Source organism: Chlorocebus sabaeus, chromosome 1 (assembly GCF_047675955.1).
Source record: "Chlorocebus sabaeus isolate Y175 chromosome 1, mChlSab1.0.hap1, whole genome shotgun sequence".
In the NCBI taxonomy this organism is placed as follows: Eukaryota; Metazoa; Chordata; class Mammalia; order Primates; family Cercopithecidae; genus Chlorocebus; species Chlorocebus sabaeus.
Window position 1 is genome coordinate 41,386,277 of NC_132904.1, and position 24,168 is coordinate 41,410,444.

The window sequence follows — 24,168 nt, forward strand, 5'->3', positions numbered from 1 at the left end:
ATCCAATTGTTATTTTTTTCTGCTCCTCTCCCTCCACCCTCAAGTATGCCCCAGTATTTGTTGCTCTCCTCTTCGTGTCCGTGAGTTCTCATCATTTAGTTCCCACTTACAAGTGAGAAAATGAGGTATTTGGTTTTCTGTTCCTGCATTAGTTTGATAAGATAATGTCCTCCAGCTTTATCTATGTTCCTGCAAAATACATGATCTCATTCCTTTTTATGACTGCATAGTATTTCATGGTGCATATGTACCACATTTTCTGTATCTAATCTGTCACTGATGAGCATTTAGGCTAATTCCACACTTTGCTATTGTAAATAGTGCTGCGATGAACATATACATGCATATGTCTCTATGGTAGAATGATTTATATTCCTTTGAGAATATGCCCAGTAATGGGGTTGCTGGGTTAAATTGTAGTCCTGTTTTTAGTTTTTTGAGGAACTGTCACACAATGCTTTCTACAATGATTAAATTAATTTACACTCCCACCAACAGTACATAAGTATTGCCTTTTCTCTGCAACCTCACCAGCATCTGGTATTTTTTTGACTTTTGAATAATAGCCATTCTGTCTGGTTTAAGATGGTATCTCATTGTGGTTTTGATTTGCTTTTCTCTAATGATCAGCGATGTTGATCTTTTCTTCATATACTTGTTGACTACATGTATGTCATATTTTGTAAAGTATCTGTTTATGTCCTTTGCCAACTTTATAATGGGGTTGTTTCTTCTTGTAAATTTATTAAAGTTTCTTATACATGCTGGATACTAGACCTTTTTCAGATGCATAGTTTGCAAATATTTTCTCCTATTCTGTAGGTTGTCTCCTTATTTTGTTGATAGTTTTTTTTGCTGTGCAGAAGCTCTTAAGTTTAATTATATCCCATTTTTCCATGTTTGCTTTTGTTGCAATTGCCTTTGGTGTCTTTGTCATGAAATCTTTGCTTGTTCCTGTGTCCAGAATTGTGTTGCCTAGGTTCTTTCTGGGTTTTTATAGTTTGGCATTTCACATTTAAATCTTTTTTTTTTTTTTTTTTTTTTTTTTTGACACAGGGTCTCGCTTTTTCACCCAGGCTAGAGGGCAGTGGTACAATCTCGGCTCACTGCAGCCATCTTTCAGGGTTTTTATAGTTTGACATTTTACATTTAAATCTTTTTAAAATTTTAATTAATTAATTATTAATTTTTTTGACACAGGGTCTTGCTTTTTCACCCAGGCTGGAGTGCAGTGGTGCAGTCTCAGCTCACTGCAGCCTCGACCTCCCAGGTTCAAACAATCCTCCCACCTCAGCTCCCCATGTAGCTGGGAATACAGGCACATGCCACCACGCTAGGCTAGCTTTTGTGTTTTTCATAGAGATGACATTTCACCATGTTGCCCAGATTGGTCTCCAACTCCTGAGCTCAAGCGATCCATCTGCCTCAGTCATCCGAAGTGCTAGGATTACGGACATGAGCCACCACACCCGGCCTTACATTTAAGTCTTTAATCTATGTGGAGTTGATGTTTGTATATGGTGTAAGAAAGGAGTCCAGTTTCAATCTTCTGCATATGGCTAGCTAGTTTTCCCAGCACCATTTATTGAATAGGGAGCCACATACACTTTAGGTGGAGGGTGTAGCTGCCCAGTGTGTGAGCAGCAGGAACTAGAACCAATGGCTGCTTTCTTCAGATCCCAGCCTACTGAATACTAGTAGTGTATCTTCAGTAAGTTACTTAAATTTTTTGAGCATCGGTTTACTCACATGTTAAGAAGAAATAGAAATAATAATAACCACTTTTTTTGGTTTGTGATAGACATAGATGTACCTTACCTGACCCAGTAATAAAGGAATTTTAACTTGTTTTCATATTTCTCAAACATATGTAAGTGTTCTAGAATAAATAGGTTTTAACTTAGAAATGAAAAATAGATGTTACAAAAATATCTACAGTGTCAGTAAATTATATTTTTATTATTTTACATTTCATCACAGTGTATTGTGGTAAAGAATTCCCAGGCTCCTCACTATTAACATGTAAAAAAAAGAGGAGAACAGCAAAGCTCCCCCCAGGTCCCACTACAGAATACAATTATAGAAATTCAATGAAGAAAATGTCCGCAGTAATTTAAGAGGATTACTAAAGAGTAACTTAGTTAAGGTAGCCAATAAAATCAGGGCTTTAGGAGTAAGGCAATACTGTTATTCTTAATAAATAAAATTTAATTCAATTTCATTGTCTATATTTTTATCACATTGTGTGGAATGGCATAGCACAGATTCATAAAGAAACACAGGATGATATTTGATAGTTTTTAACGAAAAGGAGCACAGTAGGGTAATACTGTTGTGGTCAGAATAACGAAGTTCCAAAGATTTCAATATTCTGATCCCTGAAATCTGTGAATGTGTTGCCTTCCACAGAAAGGAGGAATTAAGGTTGTATATGGAATTAAGTTTGGATACCAACCAGCTGACTCCATATAGGTAAATTATCTTGGATTACCTGGGTGAGTCCAATATAATCACAAGGGTTTTTAAAAGTGAAAGAGGAAGACAGGAGAGTCAGTGTTAAAACTAGGACTATCAGTGTGAGAAAGATTCAACCTAACATTACTGTTTGGAAGATGAAGGAAGAGGCCATGAGCCAAGGAATGCAAGTGGCTTATGGGAACTGGAAAGGCAAGGACACAGATTTTCATCTACAGTCTCCAAAAAGGAGGCTGTCAACACCCTAATTTTAACTAGTGAGATTGAACTTGCGATCTCAAGAAGGTGTAAGATAATCAAGTTTGGTTACATTAAGCGTGGCAATTTGCCACAGCAGCAAATGACTAACATACCTAACTTGTTTTCTCTCTCTCTCTCTCCCCTCCCCTCCCTTTCTTACTCTGTGTGTGTATGTGTGTGTGCGTACGCACGTGCATGTGTGTGTACACATTTAGTTTTATTGTAACAAAGCAACTTGTTCACTTTTAATGTTTAAACTGAGTATCATCTTTCCTTTCCAGTGAAACAAAAAGAAAATTTTTAAATAAACAGGAGCAAAATTATAATAGCAGATATCAATTCTAAATAAGAACTTACAGGTTCTACTCATTCTCCCATGGAGTGGCAGGGTTCAAGTCATCATTAGGAGAGAATTTATTTTATTTAACATGTCATCATCTTAAATTACAAGGATGTTGATTCAACAATTAAACCTGCCAAAGGAGAACCCATGTTACCAAAATGACCACTTAACTGACCCAAATGTGTCAAGCCTACCCTTTGCTGACCTTCAATAATCCTATTTTTAAAGTTCCTTTTTTCTTTTTTAAAACAAGAGAAAGTAGACAGATACACGTGACTAAATGCAGCTGTCTATATTTGCATAGAGATGCAGTGTATTCTGAACCTAATACACAAAGAAAGGAGGAGAACACCTAAAATGCTATGCATTACCACACAGGGCTCCAGCACCCTCAAGCTTCCAGCAGAAAAACAAAAGCAGGTTTTTCTATTTTTTCCACAGAGCTCAGTGGTGTTGATTCCATATAATTTTTGTTGAAACAGGAAGGGATAAAAATGAATTTGGCACAGAAAAGGGGTGAGATTCTTATACCATTGTGTTCTGCTCAAAGTATTTTCCCTCCAAATAAGCTGAAAACTATGGTGCAGAAAAAAAGAGACCCCAAGAATAGAGCAATTGAGCACAAGAGAAAAAACAACCACCACCACCACCACCACCACCACCACCACCAAAAAGACTGCAACTTGCTCCCAGGGACTGCAGGTAGACCAAAAATATGCTTTATGTGAGCAAGGATTGATCTTGTGGCCACTGCTATATCTTCATTACCAAGAGTAATGCTTGGTACATAATGAATACTCAGTAAGTATGCAGTCAATTTAGTTAATTTGTCAGTGCCTCTACATAATGATTATCAAAAGAAAAGTGTTCAAATAATAACTGCAAAATTTTGTAATTCATAAAGCATTCTATATCCATGATTTGACTTTATCTTAGCATAAACTATGAAGTATACAGGATGGATAGCAGTATTTTTAGTTTATAGGTAGGGAAACTGAAGACCAGTGATGGAAAATAAATGTCACTGCTTCACACAGGTGGTAAAGGGGCAATCCTGCATTTCTAGTAGGATGCAATTCTGGTATTTGAATTTCAAATCTTTGTGAGATTTTAGCCTTCAATTAATTCACCCATTTACATTCAGCAATATTTGAGTATTCAAGAACTGTACACAGTACTAGGGAACTAAAATAAAATAGAATAATGGATTCTGCTCTCAACAATCAGAATCTAGTGTCAAATGGAGATATAAAAAATAACTCAGTGTGATAAAACTCTTAGTTAATGAAGGCAGATTCAACACACTTTTAAGTCTCTCTCTAAATACTGTATTAACTTGATAGTATGGAAATAAAATATATATAAAATAGTAATTACAAAACAAATGTGAGAAGATTTGTTGACATACAAGATTTTTTCAATTCATGTTTTCAGACAGAAAGTAGATGGGCCATTGCGATTTCTGTATCTGGACAGAGTCAGTCACAACTCCAAGTGTTCACAAAGATGGAATCAGAAATTAGGAAACTGGGTTGACCAGCAAACCCCCAAAATGGTCAAACCTAAGGCAAGCAGTTCAATATCACAGAGGGAAGAACAAGACACAGGTTGAACACAGGAGGTATAATTGAAAGCCTATATCAGGCACAGTCCTCTTTTGCATAATCTCTTTTAAAGATAGTAGACATTTGATGGACGTATTGGCTCAGACCTGTAATCCCAGCACTTTGGAAAGCCGAGACACGTGGATCACTAGGTCAGGAGTTTGAGACCAGCCTGGCCAACATGGTGAAACCCTGTCTCTACTAAAAATACAAAAATTAGCCAGATGAGATGGAATGCACCTGTAATCCCAACTACTTGGGAGGCTGAGACAAGAGAATCGCTTGAACCCAGGATGCAGAGGTTGCAGTGAGCCCAGGTCACGCCACTGCACTCCAGCCTGGGTAACAGAGTGAGACTCTGTCTCAAGAAAAATGAAAATAAAAAACAAGTTTAAAAATACAGATAGTAGACACTAGGCACTATTTGTGTGTGTTTTGATAGGCACTGGATGTTCATTGAATAGTACCATTTCCCAACTTCCTTCTTCCTTCCCTACCTTCACTATTTAACCTTGAAAGTCTAGATATTTACCATACCATCCTCTAAGCATTTTGGTTAGCTTTGCAAAATCAATCTGACTAATAAATATTCACCAATAAAAACAAAGTGGAAATTTGCTGGGAGCCTTCTAAAACAATGTGATGCACAGAACTGCAGCAGCATATATACATGAAAGGATAAAACTGAGAGAATTAAGAATACAATGTCCCTGACACGGCTAAACTCTTAAACCAATGACAGCAAATTTCTAGTCCCAGATTTACCACTACGTGAAAATATTAACCCCTGTTTGTTTAAGCCAGTAATAAAAGTGCTTTCTGTCACTCGCAGGCAAAATCATTTTTTAAAATTATATGTACACAGAGATTATAAGGAAATACATGTACATATATGCATATAAGTGTATTTATATTTATACATATATATGTATATAGATATGAAGATATTGATGGGCCAGTGTCCTGAGGGTTTGAAATCTTAAAGCTCAGGTAGAGAGAATAGCTTTGGACAGGGGGATTGAGGACATAATTTCTACGGAGACAGAAAAGACTGCTGTGAGGATGCACATAGTTCAAACAAGTGAATAGGAGGTAAAGGAGAGACAGCCTGCTGAGAAATCCTTTGTCCAAAAACCTAAATTTTCTTCATAAAGCAGGATGCAGAGTTGTCTGCTGTGTATTTATTCAAGCAGTCATGTGCCTTTTGTGTGACGTACAGGTTCTTGTTTGGTGGAGGATTTGATGGATTTAAAATAAATGAACATTTGCAGTCACAGATGAGATGACTTGGAATGGAAACTGACTGGAGTCATAGAGAAAGCTAGTCACACAACATTAGAGACCCACCATGACTACATGGTGATGACTCAGAGGTAGAGTTTTACAGAGCAGGTGATGAGAGCTGACAGTGATAACCACTGGTGTGTGTCAGAAAGGTCTGGGCTAATGAGGCAGCATGGTGTAATAAAAAGAACAGAGGCTTTGGAGTGACACCAGCAGACATGTTTTCTCATCATAGGATTTCATTATTAACTATATGGCATTGGGTGGTTTGCTTTACTTCTCTGAGACTTATTTTACACAACATAGAAAGTTCTATCTGCAACGCATGGCAAATAATTTCTAAACAATGATCAATAATATTAACATTGCTATTATTACTCCTACTATTATTACTAGACCAACATTGGAAAACAAGTGAGAATCTAAAGGAGCTAATAGACTGAGCAATGTATCAGAGAGGTAATGAACAAAAGTAGTTAAAGAGTAGAGAGATGTAATAGAGTCTCATCATGGTGAAAATGAGATGTCAGAGTTTACCATTTCATGAGTGAAGCACTTGGAGCAATAGCAAAGTCTGTACACCTCTCTAAGCCTGCTTTGCTAAAGAGAATGAGAAGAACCTTGGAGAAAACATTAAGAAATGTTGAGATACGTTTACAAAATAGGTTGCCAACAGGAACATTGAAATCTTTCAAGTACAGGGCTGATGCCACAGTGTGTACAGAGGCATAACTAGTAGATTAGCAAACGGTAGCAATGAGGAACTGTACAGATTAACAAAACTGCTTGAGATTCAAATAATTTATTTGTACACAAAGATAGAAGTGATGTACAAGGTGCAGTAACAATGTATTTCAGTGTGCCCCCTCTGCTTGTCTGAGGGTAAGCAGGGAGTGGAAACATTAGTTGTAAAAAGTGGGTTGCCACATTTTTGTTTTGAAATCTTGTGCAGGTTATTTACATTCTGGTGCAGGTTATTTAAAATATTGAGTCTCGGCTGGGCCCAGTGGGTTACACCTGAAATCCCAGCACTTTGGGAAGCCGAGGCAGGCAGATTCTCTGAGGTCAGGAGTTCGAGACCAGCCTGGCCAACATAGTGAAACCCTGTCTCTACTAAAAATTCAAAATGAGTCAGGCATGGTGGTGCATGTCTGTAATCCCAGTTACTTGGGAGGCAGAGGCAGGAGAATCACTTGAACCCACGAGGCTGAGGTGGCAGTGAGCCAAAATTGCGCCACTGCACTCTAGCCTAGGCAAAAGGAGCTAAACTCTGTCTCGGGAAACACAAACAAAAAATTCTTGAGTCTCAGATTCTTCGACTATAAAATAGGGATAGTAATGCTGACCTCAGAGGATTATTGTCTTGTTAAGTGAAGTGACATCTATTAAAGGCTGAGTAGAAGACTATGCATATGCAGCAAATTTCATTATCAGACACAGGAAAAAGCTGGAAATACATATGGTCCTGGGGAGAGTCAGATTTCAGTTAAGATAATGAGTATCTGGAAATGACCTATATTTGTTCAATTGTGCCATCAGATCACCTGGAAAGAAATTCAGGACCTGTCATTTCAGCTTCCTTCAGCTATCCGCTGTCTTTAAGACACTGGCTTAAAAGCAAGCGGAAACAAATGGAACTACCTCTCCACTGTGAAGTATAAAACAAATTCCCAATTAGAATCTCACAGTAAATTGCAATTGCATTTTTCCCCTTTAGACAGTTTATCAATATATTCTATTGCCTTGTCTCCTAAAAGACTTTTATCAATGAGAAGATAACTTTTTGGCTAGTTGCAAGAGTGAGTCTGGAAACCAGCAATCAATGAATCACACAGGCTTTGTAAATGACACGGCCAGTTTTGTGATCCCTAACCTTTACTGCACTATAGATATTTGTTAAGAAAAACAAAGTAAGACTATGATGAAACTACTCTAGAGTCTAACAGTAATGGAGGTTAGATAACATCATGATGATTATTAAAGTCTATAGAGAGAAGATGACAATTTTTTGTTAACTCTGATAAGCATTACATTAATTTTTATTTTCTTTAACATAGTTTAATATTCAGCCTCGAATCATCCTAAATTGTGACCAAAAGAAAAAAAATCCACAGGAGCTATTAACTATGTCATATGGAAAAAAATGTGTTGTATTGCACCATATACTACAGAAACCTTAACAGATATTAAACTATCTCAGTTTTAGTACTCTGCTAGGGTTGTATCTTGTCCTGCTGAAGGAACAGCTGGAATTGCCCCAAAAGTGGTAACAGGGTACTTCCCACAAGAGTGTGCCCCCCACACCATTCATACATGGGGCCAATTGAAATTCCAAAGAAGGAAACACCAATGCCAGGTTGATCATTTCAGAGTATTTATCAGGTGAATATATGTGCAGAGTGCCGCACCATATCCTCTTGATGGACAGAAAGAAAGGGATGTTCTACCGACTTATATCTGTAGCAAGGGAGTCAGGGTACGACCACCAGGGAGCTTATATGGAGGTCTGAGGAATTTGGCTCAGAGTCAGGGCCAGTTTCTTTCAATGTTTTAGGCAACAACCTAGCTAGCTTTATCAGTCCCCAGGAATGTTCACAACTTCAGCTGGGTTCAAGCCTGCTGGGAAAAACCTGCAGCTGGCTGAGTCAGAGTGGTTACAGCATTCCACAATTTTAGGTCAGGACACAGAAAGAAAAAAGGGAGAACTGGGGACCCTCCAGGTCAGAGTTTGTTTTCCTACTCAAACAAGGATACATTATTCTCTATTTCATGAATAAAAAATGACATATTTCAATTTCTACATGCTATTCCAATAAGTGAGAGTTTTATTTACCTCACAGTCAAAATTTTACCTTTTTATGAAGAAAATGAAATACTTTTTAGTTTATATATGATCAATTAGTATTAAAATTACTTTTTGTCATTAAAATTTCCCAAAGCATACTGGTTTCTAAGAAGGTTAATATTTTGTTTTGTAAACAATCATAAAAGCAATTCCAGAGGGAACTTTGAAAAATACAGACTCTTATAATCCTGAATTAAATAGAATTTCAATAAGTCTTGACTTTTGGTTATTTAGTTAACCTAAGGGATGGAAGAGAATAAATCAATGTATTTGATAGTGTTAAAGAAAAAAAAATCTAATCATGTAAAAATGGTAGGGAAGCCCCGATTCAAGGGGAAACTATCATTAGGGATAGAGACCACTACAATGAGGTCTTGCAGTGGAAAAGAGTGACTGGGCTTGACTCCAAACACAGTATGTTCATGTGGAAATTTATAGTCAAGGAGCAAGGAGTAGATGAAAAAATTACTGGGCAAAAACATCTCGGATAAGGGGAATTCTTGTTAGAACAATTCAAGATAATTCTTGCTGAAGTCAGGCCAAGGTGATGAGATATAGAAGTTGGCCAGGTCCAAGGGTGGGAGATTTGTGTTAAGCTAACTTAGCAAGATTCTTGCTCAAAATGGATTCTACAAGGAGAGAGAGGGAAGCTCAGGATCAGGCCTAATCAGAAAGGACTCAGAAGAGCCTAACTAAAGTTTTGTTCAAAGGAGGGTCTTTGTCAACAGGAATGGCAAAGCGAGTCATCCATTCAAGTGCTCTTAACAAGTTGTTAAAACAGAGAGCTTACCAGAGAGGTGTTCTATATTTAAATATTAATTTGTGCTAATTACATTTTTTAAAATAGTAATCAGTTTTTGAGCAGTTTTAGGTGTACGAAAGCCCCACCCAACCCCCAATTTCCTCTTTATAAATATCTTGCATTAGTGTGGTCATTTGTTACAATTGATGAGTCAGTAATGATACATTATTATTAACTAAAATCCATAGTTTATAGTATGCTTCACTGTTCATATTGTATATTCTATGGGTTTTAAAAATCTTATAATGACACATTTCCACCATTACAGTATCATACAGAATAGTTCTACTGCTCTAAAATATCCCCTGCATTGCAACTAGTCATCCCTCCTCTGCCACCAACCAATGGCAAATCCTGTTTGTTTGTTTCTTTTTATTGTCCTCATAGTTTTCCCTTGTCCACATTGTCAGATACCTGGAATTATACTCCATGCAGCCTTTTCAGATTGGCTTCTTTTTACCTAGAAATTTGTACTTAAGGTTCCTGCATGTCTTTTCATAGCTAGATTGCTTATGTCTTTTCATTGGTGAATATTCCATTGTATACCTGTACCATAGTTTGTTTATCCCTTCACCCACTGATGGATATCTTGGTTGCTTCCAAGTTTTGACAATTCTGAAGAAAGCTGCTATAAACATTTATGTGGCAGTTTTTGGATGAACGTAAGTTTTCAGGTCATTTGGGTACATGCCATGGAGTATGATTGCTGGATCATATGGTAAAAGCGTTTTCAGTTTTGTCAGGGGCTGTCAAACTGTCTTCCAAAGTGGTGATACAGTTTTGCATTCCCATCAGAAATAAATTAAAGTCCTTGTTGCTCCACATCCTCACCAGCATTTGGTTTTGTCAGTGTTCTGGATTTTTGCCATTATGATAGCAATATAACCAGTAATTGAGTAGGTATTAATGTTATCTTGTTTTAATTTGCACTTCCCAGGTGACATATGAATTGAGCATCTTTTCACATGTGTATTTGTCATCTGTACATCTTCCTTAGTGAGATGTCTGTTCAGATATATTATCCACTTTTTATTTGGAGAAAATTACATTATAAAATTTATATTTAATTCTCATATCAGGTATAGGTGAAGGCAAGTATGACACCTAGGCAAGAAGATTTGACCACAAATAAATGACTAAATATTTGAAGTCTGTGTCAATGAAAAAAAGGGGTTTGTTTTACAGCCATGGGATGATATAAATGAAGCTTCCTGAGCTGCAATGCCTATCAAGTGCTGTTAGGTATAAGAAGGCACACTGTCAAGTACAGATGCTCCTCCACTTACAATGAGGTTCTTCCTGATAAATCCATCATAAGTGGAAAATATCGATGAGTCAAAAATGCATTTGATGCACTTAATCTACTGAAGATCATAACTTAGCCTAGCCTATCTTAAACACGTCCAGAACATTTGTATTAGCCTACAGTTGTGCAAAATCATTTAATACAAACATATTTTATAATAGTGTTAATTATCTCATGTAACTTTCTGAATACAGTACACTGTAGAGTATTGTATTGATTGTTTACCCTCGTGATGGTGTGGCTGACTGGGAGCTGCATCTCACCACTGCTGCCCAGCATGATAAGAAGGTATCATACTTATGTATATAGTTAGCTTAGGAAAAGATGAAAATTCAAAGTTTGAAGTATAGTTTCTACTGAATATGTATTGCTTTTGCACCATTGTAAAGATGAAAAACAGTTAATTCAAACACAGTAAGGTGGAAATAGTCTGTACATTACAATTGTTGAGATGGACAGATTAATCCATTTCCTCCTGATGAAATCAAATATTTAAATATTTAATGTGTATATAACTCCTCTTGCTCTAATTACATGCTGACCAAAATCCCAGTTTTAAGAATGATTTCATCTGTTTAACAAACACTTATTAAGTGAATACTATAACTTAAGCCCTGTTTTAGGTTCAGAAAACACAGGGATTAATCAGACAAATGTCCCTCAACTCAAGAAACTTAAATTAAATTTGGAAGAGCAGGATAATAAGCTAGTAAATGTATAAAACTCAGTTTCACAGGAAGAAAATTATAAAAGGAAAGTTAATAAAATGAAATAGGCTTAATGAGATGAGGCTTGTTGGAAGAGACATCTGGTCAGAGAAGGTGTCCCCAAAGAGGGACAATTGAACCAAACCTAGAGGAGAAATCAGGCTTGGGAAAATGGAAGTCATGGTTAGAGGTTTGCTGTTACAGAGCTTTTTCAAACTGAAGGAAGAACAGGCAGGAAAGACATAAGGTAGAGATGAGATTGACATATTTGAGAAAAATAAGTAAAGCCAATGTAGCTACACTGTAATGAGTGAACTGAGTGATTGGGGACAATTTCTCCTGTGGCATTTTTGCCCAACTGCTGTTTCTTTTTCAAGAAAAACAAACAAAAGCATATAAAAATTTCAGTGGCAAAATTAAATCTCCTCATATTAGCACTACATTAAAACTTCAGAGGAATTAAGCAATGAAAAATTTGTGGTACTGTTTTCCAATAGGCAACCCGATATTAAAACAATAAATACTAAACCATAAAATGAGTACATGGAAGACTAACTGAATTCTGATGCTTCCCTTGATGATTATTATGACACATGCTAAAATATTACCCAACATCTAGTTCCCACCTTCTTTCCTGTTAATATAACCTTGAATTTGTTGGAGATAGCAAGGTCCCAGATTACTGTTTAAGTATCTCTTGCAACTCAGAATAACCATATGACACAGACAATACTAGTAATTCATCAGCAAAATTCTCATGAGAAGTTGTAAGAAATCTGACTTGTTGATGAAAGGACAAGGAACAAATGTGATTGTCCCCACTTCTACACCCCTTCTTCTGCCTTGAACATTTTTGTGATGAATACATTTGTAGCAGCCATCTTAAAACCACTGGTTTCAAGCCAGGTTTCCTGATGACACCACTGTGAAGCTGAAAAGCTAGTATTACTAACAGCATATCTCCTGTTATGGTTAAGTGAAAAAGCAGTTGTGTGACTGAAAGATTATTTGGACTTTCTGTTATTCACACATTCTTAATTGCTACAACTATTTCAGGTTTTTTTTGAAAATTAAATATCCAATGGCAACTTTTATTTTTTCATTTTGGGGTGAACACTGAGCTTATGTTCAGTGTAGCTACTCTGAGGTCAGTGAAGACAAATAAAAGGGGGCAACATTTGTTGAGCTTTTGACAGGAGCCAGGTTAAGCCCTTAAAGATGGGTTTATTTAGTCACCTAAGCAACAGTATGAAGCTGGTGCTACTAACACTCACATTTTATAGATGAGGATTTTGAGACACAGCAGTGTAAAGTAACCAGTTCACAATCACATAACTAATAAGTGACAGGAGTAGTACTTAATGGACCGAGCTTTATTATATATTTATATATAATATATAGTCATATATATGTGTATGTATTTATACATATATGCTATACAAATAAGCTTATACGTTATATGTATTCAAGTTTGATATTTAGGCATATATTTTTATCATTGGCTATAAAACAATTAGTTAATAGTTTCTCGGGGAAAAAATAAAATAGAGTCCCAAGAAATGCCAAATGTTAGCCTATTGGAATTGAAAATGGCTTAGTAATACAATTTTTATTCTGTTAGGAAGCTATTTTAAAGAAAACACGGACAGATTGTTATGAGACCAAATTAGAGGACAACCTGCTAATTAAATTTATTGAACAGAGTGTGCTTCTGTTTGTTTTGGAAACCAAATTTTGTGAAAACATTTGGATACAGCCACTGCAGCTGTCAAACGCTTTTCTTGAGTTAGAGATTTCCCTACTGTTATGGGATAATTTCAGTGTACTGTGTACCCAAAAACCTTATGACAATCTGCATTTCAAAGGAAGTTAATTGGCTACAATCTGCCAGTTCAAACGTATACATTACACAAAGATCACATTTAATAGTCAAAGGTCTTTAAATGAATAAGATAACTGAGTTACAGTTGATTTTTTAAAAATATTTCACTTTTTATATGTTATTCTACAACACAGATTTTAAAATGTTGGCATCTCTTAAACAATTAATACTCTCGCCAACTTCCCATGAGTGCGAGAATATAATAAATAAAAGCATTAATATGAGCTGGTACTCTCAAAACTTTCTAATGTGGATTTTACATCATTGATACCAATGCCATGACATTTTTTTTTTCACAATTTTGCTGATGGTATATTAAGAATTAAATTAAAAATTTTAAACACGTAGAAATATTCATATCTGTCTGTCTGTCCAGAAAACTTGGACAGATTTCACACAACCTCACCATTCAAACAAATTTTTCATGTATATTAAATGTACAGCCTACTCCATTTAGGTCTCTGCTTAATTTTCACTCTCAGGAAAACCTCCCCTACACCCTGTTTAAAAAGTAACTTCCCCAAATTACCACCTCCTTATCTCTTGCTTCATTTATCAACATAGAACCTAAACTGGTTGTGTGTGTGTGTGTGTGTGTGTGGATATACTAGTTGTATATTCATAATGGCTTAATCATCTTACATTCATGTAAAACGTGGATATCACAGGGTGTAATGACCATTTCCTCCTAAAGTCTCCCTTTTCCTTCCTTCTGATATTGTGGCTTACTTTGGACAACATTATAAGTACAATTATTTGTCGTATTAATTGCCTTTTCATAATTATTTTGATAACACAACATCATTGATGCTATCTGAAAGAAACAAACACTATACTCTTGATGTTTCATTACACTATAATTTAACTTAGCAAGGACCATACAATTATTATACATGATTTCATTTTAAAAGTTCACCTTGAGGACTGGAGCAATATTTACTGGCGTAACAGTTAAAACACAGGTAGAAAATAATGATTTTTATTTTCTTTTATCTTTCTGTAACTATAATCCAATAAACTGCTTTTATTTTGCAAAGTAGCAAGGAAAAAACAGGAAAGATGATTAACAAGATAACCTCCTGATGGAAGCTGGAAATTGGTATATGATGCAAACTATGAGTGTCCCTCAGTAGAGTGAGATGTAAGCCTGATTTAGTACTGAACATCCAACAGGATATCTAATAAAACGTTAGATATTTTATTTAATATTTAAAATATAAATATCAGCGGAGAAAAGAGAATTTATTCATTAAAAGAGAGGTTCCACATAGTCACAGCTAAGCTCTTCCTCTCATCTATTGAATCCTGACCCAGAAGAATGGGCCCCCAAATTCCTGTCAAAAGGGAAAGATCAGCACTTTTAGTCAAATCTGATCATGTGCTTCATGTACTTTGTCATTCTTTTTTGATGTGTTTTGAGCTTCACATTTTATGATAGCTACTCTTTCCTAATTTATATTTAGATGTTGTAACCATTTCCTAGTTACATTAAAAATGAGTAATGTTTTTACATTTTGCTTGTTTTTAAAAATATATTTCAATGGCTTTTCATTATTTCGGAGATGATGATTAAGACTGAAATTCCTTTGCTCTGATATATTTAACCAAATGTTCATGGGTGTTATTTAATTTAATGCTAGGAAAATGATTTACATGATTTGTCTGCAAATACATTGAAAATGACATAATTTATTGTACTTAGTTTTGCACCATATCGATATTTAATATAGATTGAAGTTGTCTGTATCTTGTGGCATTTAATGAAAATACACATGATATGGTTTGGATGTTTGTCCAAACATCCAAGTCTCATATTACAATGATGATTCCCAGTGTTGGAAGTGGGGTTGATGGGAGGTGACTGGATCCTGGGGTTGGATTCCTCTTGGTGATAAGTGAGTTCTCACTCAGTTCACGCGAGATCTAGTCGTTTAAGAGTTTGGGATCTTTCCTCTCTCTCCCTTTTGCTCCCTCCTTTCTATATAACATGCCTGCTCCCCCTTCACCTTTCATCATGATTGGAAGCTTCCTGAGACCCTCACCAGAAGAAGATGCTAGAGCAATGCTCATACAACCTACAGAACTGTAAGCCAATTAAAGCTCTTTTCTTCATAAATTACTCAGCCTTGCCAGATGCAAGGGCTCATCCCAGCACTTTGGGAGGCCAAGACGGGTGGATCACCTGCGGTCAGGACCTTGAGACCAGCCTGGCTAACTTGGGGAAACCCTGTCTCCACTAAAAATACAAAAATTAGCTGGGTGTGGTGGCTCACGCCTGTAATTTTAGCTACTGGGGAGACTGAGGCACAAGAATTGCTTGAACCCAGGAAGCAGAGGTTGCAGATCACACCATTGCACTCCAGGCTGGGTGACAAAGCAAGACTCCATCTCAAAATAAATAAATAGTAAATTACCCAGCCTCAGGTATTTCTTTATAGAGACACAAAAACAGATATACACAACATGCAAATTGATCCTTTTAAGCATTTTTAAACTGTTGCTGTTTTTCTTGTTACTTTTATTTTTGTGTTATACAACAATAGCAAAGTGAGAGCTAGGGTTTCAGTTTGTTATAGTATCTTGTCACAAATAGCACATTGCAAATATTATTTTCATTCTCAGAAATGAAATATCCAGTTAGATGTAATTATCCCTTCATATTGTGTTTTTGACAATGCTTTTTAAGAAATCGGAAACATGTAGATCTTCAGTTCAAAACCACTTCAGTGGGTAGAAGTATTGACATGTGTTTATCTAATTTCCCCTAAATATTGCTCTCCTAAATGTTGCTCACACGTTTATATTCAAGTTTAAAAGTATCTGATTATTGAATTTCAAAGGAAATGAAATTATTATATTTGATGATTTATAAAAATAGCAATGGAAACACATGTCACCAACATCCATAACGCAATGAACAGGGCGAATACTAGTCAAAATGCCTTAAAGTTCCTTCCCTGTCTTCTGTTCCACAACATAGCATTGTAAACACAAATACTGCAGGAGCCAGACAGGTAATGCGAATGAATAAATTAGGTAAGAACAAACATTAAATTATACAGCTCATTGAGTTGCTATTGAATAGTGCTAATTTAAAGTATGAAGTTAGAGAAAGAAGAGGAAAAGCTCCTGATCCATGAAACATCGTCTTATTTAGAGTTGGGGTTTTAATTTCCAAAAACAAAGTAAATATGCTATTTCAAGGAGGAGACAATGATCAAATATACAATGATGCTGATGAGTCAAAATAAGATTAGAAGAAAGAAAAGGCCATGAGTTTTAGTGATTTGGAGGTCTTTGCTGACTTTGACAAAAATTCAATCAGAAGCTATAGGGATAAAAACCTACATTGGAGGGCAGGCACAGTGACTCACTCCTGTAATCCCAACATTTTTGGGAGGCCGAGGTGGGCAGATCACCTGAGGTCAGGAGTTCAAGACCAGCCTGGCCAACATGGTAAAACCCCATCTCTACTAAAAATAAAAACTTTAGCTGGATGTGGTGACCTGCACCTGTAGTCCCAGCTAGTAGGGAGACTGAGGTATCAGAATCGCTTGAACCTGGGAGGTGGAGGTTGCAGTGAGCCGAGATCCTGTCACTGCACTCCAGCCTGGGCGACAGAGAAAGGAATTGGAGTACAGATAATTCTTAAAATGGATCACAGAAATCTGACTGTAGCTAGATGAGTATGCAGAATTAAGACAAGTGTTAAATTTTATGTTTGTATATTGGTAAAATTGATAACAAAAGGGGAGATAATTTCTGTAGTGATGCCGTCAGAGAAAAAGCCAGAAATTGAATCTTAATGCATTTACCAACTTTACTTTGATATCCACCTGTCTCAACTTGAAGAAATCCTGAAGAGAAACAAACTTTTAACAATTATAAAAAGCTTTTGAATATTTGCACTAATAAAAATGAACATGAGCTTTAGAGTCCAAAAATTCCATGGTTGGACTCAGCTCTACTAGCCTTTATTTGTGTGTGACTGGGCAAAATGTGGGCAGGTAATTGAACAGGAAACAGAGGAAGGCCTAAGATAGAAGATGAGACAGTTCATCCACAGCAACTGGAAAAAAATAGAATATATATAAATAGAAGCAAACAGTTTGTTAAATCTTGTGGTAGAAGATAGAATGTTATCTTAATTTTATGGCTGCTTAATATTCCATTTTATGCCTGATTTTTAAAACCAATTTGCTGCTGTTTTATTGTAAGAATGTTGTGTTCAATAGTCTTCTAACTAAACCTTTATTTGCACCTTTGATAATTTTATTAGGGCAAACTACTAGAAATCATAGGAGTGAGAAATTCCATTCACTTACACAACTTTTAGTACAATTTCAGAATTCAAAAGGAGATTGAACCAAATTTCCTTCTTAACAATTTGTAAAAGTGTTTTCTTTCCAAGCACCCTTAAAAACAATGGTTATCCTGAATAAAGACCAACTTTCATAAAACTTTAATTTAAAAGTATTTTAGATGTTTTCTGAATAGAGAATTTAATCAGATTTCTGAAACGTTTTTCCTGAAAAGGATGCTTCATAAATCTATATTTAATATCAGAGGTGCTGTGATCTTGGTCTTAATCTACCATCTCTCATTTTTATATATGGAGATATTATGATGAAAATAAAATAAATGGAAAGGCTGGGTGTGGTGGCTCACACCTGCAATCCCAGCACTTTGAGAGGCCGAGGCAGGTGGATCGCCCGAGGTCAGGAGATCGAGACGAGCCTGGCCAACATAGTGAAACCCCCTCTCTACTAAAAATACAAAAAATTAGCTGGGGATGGTGGCGGGCACCTGTAATCCCAACTACTTAGGAGGCTGAGGCAGGAGAATCGTCTGAACCCTGGGGGCAGAGTTTGCAGTGAGCCGAGATCACACCATTGCACTCCAGCTTGGGTAACAAGAGTGAAACTCCATCTCAAAAAAATAAAAAATGGAAAAACATTTTAAAAGTCACTTCTATATCATCTCATTGTGTTACTGGGGTGTTCTTGCTCCCAGAGCTCCCAAGATGGTGGTGGGCCACTTCCAAGATGGTGGCAAGGCTTGTGTTCTTTGACCTGGGGTTCTTGGCCTCACAGATTTCAAGGAATGGAATTTTGGGCCATGTGGTGACTATTATAGCTCTATTAGAAGCCGTGGGTCAGGGAAGAGAACCGTGGAACCCAGTGACTAGTGTTCTGCTCCATTAGGATGAACCCGAGCACTTAGCCGTGCAGGAACAATGGCAAGCCTTTAGCCCGATAGGGAGCGGCAATGGGCGCCTTGCTGGATCAGGAGCACAGCGGACACCCTGCTGGGGATCTGGAGGGATGGAAGTCAGCAGTAGAACTGTGACCGTGGCAAACAGCAGTGGTGGATGGTGAGCTAAAACTCAGCTGGAGCGGTAACAAACACGGACCAGAAGAGAGTGCAGTTGCAAGATTTAATAGTGTGAAAACAGAGCTCCCATACAAAGGGAGGGGACCCAAAGAGGGTAGCCGTTGCCAGCTCGAATGCCTGGGTTTATATCCCAATCATTGTCCCTCCTGCTGTGCTCTCAGGCAACAGATGATTGGCTATTTCTTTACCTCCTGTTTTTGTCTAATTAGCTTTTTAGTCAGCTCTCTTTACTACCTAATTGGTGGGGTGTGAGCTAAGTTGCAAGCCCAGTGTTCAAAGGTGGATGCAGTCACCTTCCCAGCTAGGCTTAGGGATTCTTAGTCGGCCTAGGAAATCCAGCTAGTCCTGTCTCTCACTTGTATGTGATGTATGTAAAAGCTGAAGATATTATGATGAAAATAAAATAAATGGAAAGGCTGGGCAGGGTGGCTCATGCTTGTAATTCAAGCACTTTGGGAGGCCGAGGCGGGAGGATCACCTGAGGTCAGGAGTTCGAGGCCAGCTTGGTCAACATGGGGAAATCCTATCTCTACTAAAATTACAAACATTAGTTGGGCATGGTGATGCATGCCTGTAATCCCAGATAATCAGGAGGCTGAGGCAGGAGACTGACTGGAACCCAGGAGGTGGAGGTTGCAGTGTGCTGGGATCACACCACTGCACTCCAGCCTGGGCGACAGAAGGAGACTCCATCTCAAAAAATAAAAAAATAAAAATGCAGTTTGTAACTTACTTGAATATCCATTAACTCATTATAAAACCAGTGGCAATAAACCATGGAAAAGAAAACTTTGTTGTTAAGCTCTGTTTCAACTTCACAGTGGTATCATTAAGTTATTGATCTGTTTTGCAAAACAGAGGCCTTTCTGAGATGGTAAAACAAAGACAGTTCTTTATAAATATATGCAAGTAATTAGAATTGTAATTATGCATGATTCAGTTATTTTAAGTACTTGAACAAACTGAAAAGGGACTTGAGAACCAGCTCTTTTTGTTTTAGAGTTTTCTTAATAATTAGATATAAAGTAACTATTTTGGATTATGATCTGGGGAATAACTTTGGGGCATAGTGATTATAATTTCTTTAGATCAGGGTGTTTAAGAGGCTATTATAAAAGCTCATAGCATAAAAATAGGTAAAGAAGAAGTTAAAATATTGTGCTCTCAGAGACATCAATCATGAGAAAACTTATGCCAAGTAAAGTGATACATTGCTGAATTTGTATGTTATGTGAGGAATTTCAAGAGGAAACATTTGCATATTCTGAATTGCTAGCATGTAGTTTCAGTGTTGAGGATATAGTGTCTAGTACCTGTTAACTGGAGTTGGCTGCATCTAAAAAATTGTTTCACTTGTGAAGTTTTAAAGTCATTTTCATGTTGTTGTTGTTGTTTTTTCTACAAATTTCTGAGTCATAGATAGGAAAATAACATTTTTTAATGTCCCCTTGTTAAGCAATCCCTGGTTACCTTTGCACATGATATCACTTATAATGTGTTAACTCTTGCTTTAGTTTGAATGGATTCCCATCTCACAAATGAGGAAACTGAAAACTCTGGAAAACTAAATGATTTTACCTACTGCACACACTTAATCATCAGTGCTGATATTTGAACTCCATAGCAGAGCTGATATTTGAACAAAAGTTTATTGAAAACTAAATCCCATGCTCATGTTTTAAAGTGTGAAGCTACGTATCCAAGAAGTTGTTTTAATTTGTGTTAAAGTTTTTTTCAGTCTCACATGGAAATAAACTACAACTTGAACATAGTATTTTACAAATGTTTCTAGATTTTATAGGGCATTGATATTTAAACCTCTAACTAGGTATATGCATATCTCAAAATATAATCCACTACTGGCATCAAAATAAAAATAAAATAAAATAAAAGTCTTGGAATTATGTTGCTTTGCTTTCTTCTTTAGTCATATTATAAGCAAGTACCCCCATTTTTCCAAGAAATAGTTTAATTTTTCTCTCTCTTCCTGTTCCCCTAGTTTCCCATTTTCAACTTTCAAATTGTTTTTTTCTCTCTCTCCTTTTCTCAATCTCCCAATTCCTCACTTCCTACTTATTCCTTGAGAAATGAAAATATAGCCATTTACCTCTCCTTCAGCAGACACTCCCTACAAGTTAAGTTCATCTAACTATGTGCTTAGGAGCTTCAGAAAGGAATTCACCCACCAGGAGGTTGCTTTGAGAAATTACAGCTGATTTCTAGGAATCTGTCTCCCATCAGATTCTCTCCCTGAAGAGTTTTCAGTGTAGTCCTGCCCATGACACTCCCAGGAGTCACCAGCTCAACTGCCCACTAGATAAGGTACCAGAGCTAGCATGGAGACCCTCCCTTGCTTACTTCCTCCCCTGCCATTTAAAAGTGCCTGTTTTCTGCTCCAAAAGCAAAGCAGTACACTTAAGGCTAGATGGCAGTGCTTCTTCCACTAAGCTAGCTTAGGAATAAATCATTTTCTTTATACCAGACTTTTGTCTATTAATTGGACTCCACAAGTGGTGAGCTACTAACCTGCATTTCAGTTAAAATTTCTCCCTGGAGTCATAGCTCCAGACATGCTGAATTATTTCGAGTCACTTAAACATGCCTGGAATTACCAACGTATCATTGCCCTAGACCTGAAACAGTAGCCTGTCTTCAATGTCAAGCATGTTCCTCTACCAACTGTTACTCACTCTTTATTTCACCTTCTACACAAAACCTTCTGTGACACTTACAAGTTGAGAGTAGTCTCCTTGTTTTTGAATCTATAACATTCTAGATTCACCTTCTTGTACCATTTAATATTCTGTGTTTTAATTGTCCACTTGCCTTTCAGTCTTTCGGTTTTTCTCACTAGACTTCAAAGACACTGAAGGGTGGAATGCCTTTTAGTTCTGATTCCCGTCTACTTCGCTGAGGCCATACTATATAAGATAGATCACACACACAAACACACATACACACACACACACATTCATATTCACATATATGAATAATTCAAACATATTTACCTGCAAAAATAAAAATAAGTAAATAATTCTCTCTGTTAATAGTTGCATGTAAACACATAAAGGACTCCAAATTATCTGGCAGCAGATTTTTTAATGGAAACAATACAGAATAGAAGAAAATGACAGAACATATTCAAAATGCTGGGAAGAAAAAAAACCCTGTGAATTGAGAATATTGTACCCCAAAATGCTATCCATATAACATATCCAATAAGAGATTATGCCCTAGACAAACAATAGCTGAGGAAATTAACCACTACCAGACTAATCTTACAAGAAATGCTAGAGGGAATTCTTCAATCTAATGGAACAGTACGCTGACAGGGTACCGTGACTCCTGTCTACAATTCCAGTGCTTTTGGAGGCCGAAACAGGAGGGTTGCTTGATCCCAAGGGTTTGAGACCAGCCTGAGCAATATAGGGAGACCCCATCTAAAATACAGGGAGACCCCATCTGCAAAAAAATTAAAATTAGAAATTAACCAGGCATAGTGAAGTGCACCTGTAGTCCCAGCTACTTGGGAGGCAGAGATGGGAGGGTCACTGTAGTCCAGGAGATCGAGGCTGCAGTGAGCTATGATTGTGCCACTGCACTCCTTCCTGGGCAAAAGAGAACTTATATGTAAAAAATAAACAGAAAAAAAAAAAGACACTAACATTCAAAAAGAAAACATTAAAAGGTATAAAACCCAAAAGCTAAAGTAAGTACACAAACTCACAATACTCTAATACTGTAATTGTCATGTTAAATCCACTCAAATCACCAGTAGGAAGTCTACAAGAAAAATCTATTAAAAATAATAATAACTTCTGTAAGTTATTATGAGATTGGCAACATAAAAAGTCATTAATTGAGACAGCAAAAAGTCAAAATGTGTGTGGGTGGGGAGTTAAATTGTAGAGTTTTTAGTTTTTCTCTTTTTGTATGTTTCTATTATCTTCTTTGTAACCAAAGAATAGTTGTCAGCTCTTTAAAATAATTCATCATACCTATAAGATGATTTTTGAAAGCCCTGTGATAACAAAAAGCAAAAACATACTACTATGTTTTATTTTTACTCAGTAAAATTTAAAAGAAACAAACTAAAACATATTACAAAGGAATTAACCACAAAGGAAGACAGTAAGAAGAGATAAAAGGAAGAAATAAGGCAGTAGTAAGTCCTTATCCATCAATAATAACATTAAATGTAAACAGATTAGGTTCTATGATTTAACAACACAGATTTTCTGAATGGATTAAAAGCAACAACAAAGACTCAACTATATGCTGTTTACATGAAACCAGCTTAACCTATAAAGACACACACAGATTGCAAACGAAGGGATGAAAAAAAATATTCCATGCATCTGGAAACCAAAAGAGAGGAGAAATAGCTATACTTATATGAGATAAAATAAATGAGAATTCAGACTGCAAGAAAACAAAACAAAAAAGGTCAGTATATAATGAGAAAGATATCAATTTAGCAAGAATAGATAACAATTTAACAAATATATACTCACCCAACACCGGAGAGCAAAACATATAAAACAAACATTAATATAGATGGACATATAGACTGCAATACAATAATAACTAGGGACTTCAACATTCTACTATCATTAATAGAGAGATTATCCAGAAAAAAATCTGCAGAGAAATATTAAAGATATAGCACGTTGTAGACCAAATGGACCTGAGATTTACAGAACATTTCACTCAATTGCTGCAGAATAAACATTCTTCTCATTGGCCCATGAAACATTCTCCAGAATAGACCATATACTCATGGGAGGCCACTAAACAAGTCTCAGAAATTCAAAAATTTGGAGGAGGAGGAGGAGGAGGAGAAAAAATTCATATCAACATATTTTTTAATCTAAATGGAATAAAACCATAAGTCAATATCAAGAGGAATTTTTTAAACACTACGAACGCATGGAAATTAAGCAACATTCTCCCAATAAATGTGTCAATAAAAAAATAAAGAAATTTAAAATAAATTATTGAAATAAGTAAAAATGGAAACACAACATACAAAAATCTATGGGATGTAGCAAAAGCAGTTCTAAGAGGGAATTTTACAGTGACAAACACCTACATTAAAAAAATAAACAGATAATCAAAAAACAATAAAATAATTCACCTCAAGGAACTGGAAAAGAAATAACAAATCAACCCCAAAATTAGTAGAAAGAAAGAAACAATAAACATTAGAACACAAATAGATGAAATTGAAACTAAAAAATACAAAAAATTAATACAATGAAAAGTTGTTTTATTAAATAAATAATT

At 36.3% G+C, this 24,168-nt stretch overlaps 1 protein-coding gene across 1 annotated transcript in view; it reads right to left on the minus strand.

Moving 5' to 3' along the window:
- Positions 1–18,078: 18,078 nt before the first annotated feature.
- Positions 18,079–24,168, minus strand: part of LOC140712180 (zinc finger protein ENSP00000375192-like) — a 42,248-nt gene continuing 36,158 nt past the window's right edge. Inside the window, exons 3-4 of the mRNA XM_073017981.1 lie at positions 22,400–22,490; positions 18,079–18,231 (exon numbers count right to left, since the gene is read on the minus strand). Of these exons, the coding sequence (XP_072874082.1) occupies positions 18,079–18,231; positions 22,400–22,490 (244 nt within the window). The remainder of the gene's footprint in view (positions 18,232–22,399; positions 22,491–24,168) is intronic.